General features: G+C 71.5%; 1 protein-coding gene across 1 annotated transcript; it reads right to left on the bottom strand.

The window, feature by feature from the left end:
* Positions 1 to 2,043: 2,043 nt before the first annotated feature.
* Positions 2,044 to 5,947, bottom strand: PDYN (prodynorphin). Its single transcript, XM_068912423.1, has 4 exons — positions 5,820 to 5,947; positions 4,887 to 4,977; positions 3,496 to 3,635; positions 2,044 to 3,355 (listed from the first exon to the last, which is right to left on the bottom strand). Exons 3-4 carry the CDS (start codon positions 3,616 to 3,618, stop codon positions 2,792 to 2,794), a joined length of 687 nt encoding a protein of 228 aa, XP_068768524.1. The 5' UTR covers positions 3,619 to 3,635; positions 4,887 to 4,977; positions 5,820 to 5,947; the 3' UTR covers positions 2,044 to 2,791.
* Between the last annotated feature and the right edge of the window lie 661 nt (positions 5,948 to 6,608).

Below are 6,608 nucleotides of genomic sequence, written 5' to 3'. Positions count from 1 at the left end.
GCCTTCTCTGACCTCTGCTGGAGTGGTGGCAGGCCAGGGCCAAGAGGGCCTGGCAGGGTCCCTCCAGTGCGACCTGCAGCACGTGCGGAGAGGTGTCTTCCATGTCTCCCGACTGAGCGCCTCTGACTCAGCTTGTTCCTCCTTCCCTGAGGACAGAGTGAGCGCGTAGGGCCAGGCGGCACCTCGGGGGCTGCGCCACCTCCTTGCAGTGTCCGCGTGCCCTCGGTGCCGGCAGCAGGTGGGGTGTCGCTTCCCCCGCACGCTCTTCTGTGGGCAGGGGGCCGGGGCTGTCCCAGAGATACGGTGACGCTTTGAAAGCGATGTGACTACTTGTACAGACCGCAGTTTTGTTTGTTTTTTTTTTTGGCTTGCAAGATATTTTTGTAATAAAAGTGAAAAGTCCTATGCCGCTCCTGTGCATCAGAGCGTCCCCTGCCACGTGCTCAGGGCTGTTGGCTTGTCACCTGCCCTTCCTCACCATGCACGGCTGGGAGCAGGCCGGCCAGCCTTGCCACAGCCTGCGTCCAGCACAGCCTCACGGCACCTCTGGGGAATAGCACCGTGTCCGTGCTGTGGCTGGAGGAGATGATGAGCGGTCTGTAGTCTAGGACAAGGCAGGGGCTATGGCTGCTGGCCTTGCCCAAGCAGCCAGGGGAAGCCCTGCTCACCCTAGGCTGGTGCTTGGGCAGCGCATCGGGGCTGGCTCTGTGCGCAACCCTTCTCTAGGTCTTTAGGTGATTCCTCTTCCCCAGGAGGTGAACCGGGGCTGGCTCATCCCGCTCCCGGGCTCGGGCAGGCTGCGGGCTGGTTGCAGCCCTGCTCTGTGCCAGTCCCTCTGCTTGGCCCATGCTGCTGGGGGAGTGGAGCGTGTCAGTGCTCTGCAGTGACCTCCGCCTCGAGGGCCTTTCACACCCATGGAGCTGGCAGCTCGTTGCGTCCTGAGCATGAGTCAGTGTCACCCCCCAGGGCTGGGAAACGTGGGCAGGAGACTTCCCAAAGCTATGTGAGCTGCGCAGCCTGAGGCTGGAAAGGAGAAGTTCAAAAGGGAACGTAGTGCCCAGCCTCAGCTTCCTCTGCATAGAGCTGCTGCAATCCAGGTCGCACTGTCCTGAAAGCACAAGCAGGACGGGGACAGCGTGACCGCTGCGCTCAGCCCTGCCACCCCTTCCCACGTGGCTCTGGTCAAAGCTGTGGCCTGGGACCCCTGCAGCAGCCCAGGGATTTGTCCCCCCTTGGCCAGGGCTGTTTGGGCACCTGCCAGTTCTGCTCATTCAGTGGCAAGAGCAGAGGTGCCATTGGGGCTCTCCTGGCCCCTTCACCCCTCCTCGGCTGGTGCATGGGTGCGGGTGATTTGGGGAAAGGCTCATGGAGGCGGCTGGAGGCCGCCCGAAGGCTGGGGCAGCCCCATGTGCCAGGGCAGCAGGGACCAGGCCAGGGCTGGGGACGGATGCAGAGCTTTTGGACTATGCGGGAGCAGAGCCAGGAGATGTCTGCTAAAACCTTCCCTTTCCTCCCCCAAGGAGAATGGAGGCCAGCATCTGCTACAGCCGCGTTTCCTGATGATACAAGCCCTGCCCTGGCCGGGCACCCAGCCCTCACCTCCCCGCCGGCTGCTGCTTAGGGGAGCGAACAGGGCCCTGCTCTGCTGTGCATCGGGGAGGTCCCCTGCCAGCACCCCGCTCGCGTCTAGCACCCGCCTGGCCCCGCCGGAGCCCCTCCAGCCCTGCTGCCTCCCGGGTGGGAAGCAGGGGGTGCAGGCGGCGGCATCCCTCCCTGCGCCCGCAGCACCCGGCCACGCTGCGCGCAGAGTGCCACCAAGTGCTGCCTGCAGGCCTTGCAGCAGGCTCCGCGGCTGGGGACACCCGCAGCCCGCCGGGCTGGCCGCTCCTGGCCGTGCCTCCGTCCGAGGCTGTGCCGTGCCGCTCCCACCCGCAGGGAGCCCCTCTCCCCTCCCCTCTCGGAGCCGGACCCCCCCCCAGGACGTCGTAGGCGCCCCAGCAGCCTCCCTGCCCGGAGGGCTGCTACCAGCCCACAGCACCGGCCGCAGGCTCCTCGGCACGGCCGGCATCGCCTGCAGCCTGCCCGCGTGCCACCCGCCATCCTCCTCCTCCTCCCCGCGCCGCGCTCCCGCTCTGGAGGAGCCCGAGGGCTGGATGCGTCCGGGGCAGACGGGGCCCGCGCCGCCCGGCCGGGACGAAGCAGACGCTCACCGCCCGCGCACCTCCATGGGCAGCTTCCTTTTATTCGCTGGACGGAAGGGAAGGGGGGGAGCGGGCAGGGGCACCGGCCCTACCTCGAGGCAGGACGAACCGCGACGTTTGCTCGCCTAACGGCGGTGACCCAACGGAGCAGGCGGGCGCCGGGACGACGGGGGCACGAAGAGCGGCTCGGGGCAGTGGGAGCTGGGTTGGTGCTCAGCCAAGCGCCACGTCCCCGACGCGGACGCCGGCACCGCGTCCGCAGGAGCCGCCGGCTGCGCCGGCTGTTCCCGAGGGCCTGATCCCGCTCCGGCTCCGGCTCATCCCTCCCGGGGCTGGGAGGCCGCTGCGCCGGCCATCATCCCGTGCGTCGGCCGCCTCCGTTCCCAGACAGGCCGGGTGCATCTTCAGCAGCCGGACGAGAGACGCCGTCCCCCTCCGCTCCCGGCGTCCCGACGGGACGGGCAGGCGCAACGAGAGAGGGGCGCTGGGGGACAGCGCCGGGGCTGCCTCCGTCGGGGGCGCGGAGGGACGAGGCGGCGGTGCTGGGCTGAGCACAGGATGGGGCTGGGGCAGACGGCGCCGTCGGGGCTCTATAGGTCCGAGAGCTCCCCCGAGTAGGCGCTGGGGTCCTCGTCCGCCCGCGTGGCCACCTTGAACTGCCGCCGCAGGAAGCCCCCGTAGCGCTTCTGATTGTCCCACTTGAGCTTGGGCCGGATCCGGCGCATGAAGCCGCCGTAGCGCTTGTGCAGCTCGGCCAGCTCCTGCCCGGCGCCCGCGGCCGCCGCCTCCAAGCGCCGCTTGGGGTAGGTGCGCAGGAAGCCCCCATAGCGTTTGCCCGGGGGCTCCTCGCCGCCGGCACCCGCCGGCCCGGGCTCCGGCGTGGGGTAGTCCTGCACCCGCTCGCCGCCGCCGTCACCGTACGTGGTGCTGCCGGGGCCGGGGGCCCTCCGGCGCAGCAGGGAGAGGAGCTCGCCCGGCTCCAGCTGCTTCGGGAACCCGCCGCCGCCGTGCTTGGCCAGGTCCCCGGGGCCGAGCTCCGGCAGCGCCTCGTCCTCACCCGCCGCCTCCGCCGGGGCCGGGAGCGCCAGCGCCCTGCTGCACGCCTCCCAGGCGGCGCCGGGCGGCCAGGAGCCCGCGCACTCCAGCAAACACATCTGCAAGACAGCGGCCGGGGCGCCCGGCGCCGTCGGGTCGGTGCTGCCCCGGGGACGCCCCCCGCTCCCAGCCCCGACCGTGCCCGCCGGGCGCCCGCTGCTGTTTTGCAGCCCAGCGGCTGCTTGGCGCCGGCACTCACCAGGGGCCAGATGCTCTCTGCCGAGTCCGGGGTGCAGGCAGAGCACCGGGTCGCACAGTCCGTAGCCGCCGCCGCCGCCGCCAGCGCCAGGCAGAGAGCCAGCGCCAGCGCCTGCCGCTCCATGCCGCCCACAGCGCTGCCTGGGGGGCGAGACAGCACGTGCGGCCCGTGGCTGCCACCGCCGCCCGGCGAACCCCGCTGGGGCTGCACGGCCCCAGCCCCGAGCCGGGCTCCTGGGGACACCGGGACACCTGGGCCCCGGCAGGCTGGCGAGCCCCCCCGCCCCCTCTCCGCTAACGCCTCTCGCGTGCCATTTGTTTTGGGTTTTTTAGCACCACGTTTCTGAGCGCTGCTGCCATCGCCGCGTCCGGGGCGGCATGGCGAGGATGCATCAGCAGCTCCCCCTCGGCCTCGGAGAAGAAAAACATGGTGCTCCGGAGCCGCTCGCCAGCCGAGGCCCGGGACACCCGGGGCTGCACCGGGGCGACCCAGCGCCAGGCGCCCGCCCGCCGCCGGCCGCTCTGCCCCGCTCCCGGCGGCCCGGAGCATCCTCCACCGCGGCAGCATCCTCCACCGCCGGCGCTCCCAAAACACCCCCAGCCAGGCTGGACGGGGCTGCGGCCGGTGCCGGCCGCGGCGGCCCCGGAGCTGAGCGCTCCCGCCAGGCCCCGCGGGAGCCGGCCGCCGCCGCCGTTGCCACCTCGGGTGCAAAGGCCCGACCCGGAGGAAGCTATTGCACGGCAGTGACGCATATTAGAGACTGTTGTATTCTCCGGCTGTATCTGCTAATGCACTGTAATTGGCGCTGATGAAGAAATGTTAATGCCACCGTACTAATTCATGCTGAATTAAAATGTAATCGGAATTATCCGCACCGCCGTGTGCGACATGCAGGTGGTATTCCTGGGCAGCGCAGCCCGGCAGCCGCCGCGGGGACGGCCAGGCGTGGGCGTCCCGGCCCCGAGCTCCCTGCCGTCCGCCGCGGGGCAGCGATGCCCCAGCGAGGGCTGGCCGGCCGCGGAGGCGCCCGCTGCAACGCCGCGGGAAACCGAGATTAACAGGACGAGGAGGGGGCAGCCGGAGCGGCCGGGAGCATCCGTGCCCGCCGGACGGCATTTGCCGATGGCGCCCCGGCTTCTCGGATGCCGTCAGCCCGGCGAGCCGCGGCTCTGCCGGCGCGGAGGGGCCGAGGGCTGCGCCAGGGACGTACCTGGTCCGGCCGAGCTCTGCCGCCCTCCTGCTCCACGAGGGAGGGGGGAGACGGGCAAGAAAAAATGGGACAAGAAAAAGGGGAGAAAAAATAATAGGTCTAAGACAAAGAGGGGGGCGGGGAAAGAACTGGAGAAAGGAAGGAGGAAGGCGAAGGGAGCTGGAGAGCGACACGACGTTACCTGCACGGAGCCGGAGGCCGAGCGTCGCTCGGGCGCGCGTCCCGCGGCGGTCCCTCCGGCCGCAGAGGCTTCGGCACGGCTTTAGCAGCTCCTAGAGACGACAGCGGCGAGGCTCCGTCGGCGCCGGCGCGGCCCGGCCCGGCAGGGCTCCGCGTCCCCGCGGGGAGCGACGGGGACGGAGACCCGTCCTCACCACCAGCACCGGCCGGGGCTGCCCGCGAGGGCTCCGGGATCGCTCCCTCCGGAGCGGCGCTGGCGCCGACAGCCAGCGCGCATCGCGCCCCCGGGCGGTCCCCTCCCACCGAGGTCTCCCTGAGACAGTTTGGGGACCCTACAGGCATTTCTGCCAGGGAAGAACGTCGCCTTCCAGCCGTTCTCTTCTCCTTAAGAGCAACCTGCAAACGCGTTCAGGGCAACGTTTGCTCAGAAACAGACAATGACTTTTTGAACAAAACCGCAGCAAACCCCGACGATGCCGGTGCGGGAAGGCAGGAGCATCCTCCCCGTCACTTATCTGCTGCTCCCTTCTCGTTTCGCTCCGGACTCCGGCTCGTTCCAGCTAACGCGTTCTCCCCCCGAAAGGGCAGAAAGACGCAGCAACGGCACCCCGACGAGCCGCCGCGGAGCTATTTACGGAGGCTCGCCGGCTACCGAGCAGCTCGAGGGACGAAACGAGCACCTGCGGCGCCGCGGGAGCACCGGCTTCGCTCGCGCACAGAAAACCCCGGCGGCGAGATGCTCCCGGCGCGGCGCCCCGGGGATGTTTTTAAACAAACTGAGTCACTCCGGCAAACAGCAGAAGCGATACCCCAGCTGCAGGCGGTGAGTCAGGGCGCGCGGTGCCGTGCCACGCGTGCGTGCGTGCGTGCACCCGGGGCGACGCCACCACCCGCGCCCCCCGAGCCCGCCGCCCCGGGGCACCCGCGGCCCTACCTGCCGCCGCCGCTGATGCTGGCCGTCCGTCGGCCGAGCCGGGCGCACGCCGCCCCGCGTGCCGCCCTCTCGCTCGAGGCGTCGACGGCGGCGGTGGCGCCGAGCGCGGATGCCACCACCGACGCCGCCGGGTACCCACCGGACTCGCCGCTCCCGTCCCGCTTTTATGGCCGCGGAGTCTCCTCCTGCCGCGGGGCCCCAGCGCAGCCCGGCGCCGCGGAGCCAATCGGGGCGCGGGAGGCTGGCGAGAACCAGCCCCGCGGCCGCCTCGCCGCAGCCCCCGCGCCGGGCCGACGGGGCGGCCGGGCCCCGCTGCCGACGGCAGCGCCTTCGCCCCCGCCGGGCGCCGCGCCGCTCCCGTTGCCCCACCGCCCCGAGCCCCCTCCCGCAGCCTGGCGGGGGAACCTGGGCCCGGCGGCTGCGGGCTGCGCCGGCCCCTCGCCGTCCCGCTCCGCGGAGCCCCGCTCCCCAGCCCACGTCGGGCCGGCAGCAGGGTGCAGCACCGTCCCGTCCCGTCCCGTCCCCTGCGAGCCGCCCGGGGGCTCCGAGCGGCTCCGCGGCCGCTGCCGGCCGCCCAGCCCGGCCTCTCGCCTTGCAGCCGGGGCTATTTTTATCGGCGCTCAAGAGGGATGTTTCCCAGCAACCCGGCTCCATCGCCGGTTGCCCGGGACCCGGAGGCCCTGGCGCTGCCGGGGTGGGGAATGGGGGGGGGGTCCGGCCTCGGCTCCCCCCCCCCCCGCCTCTGCGGGCGCCCGGCCGCGCTGCGGAGCGGGGACGGAGCGCCCGGCC

The sequence above is a fragment of the Struthio camelus genome, chromosome 18 (assembly GCF_040807025.1).
Source record: "Struthio camelus isolate bStrCam1 chromosome 18, bStrCam1.hap1, whole genome shotgun sequence".
Lineage (NCBI taxonomy): Eukaryota > Metazoa > Chordata > Aves > Struthioniformes > Struthionidae > Struthio > Struthio camelus.
This window is presented reverse-complemented; position numbering and strand designations above follow the sequence as displayed.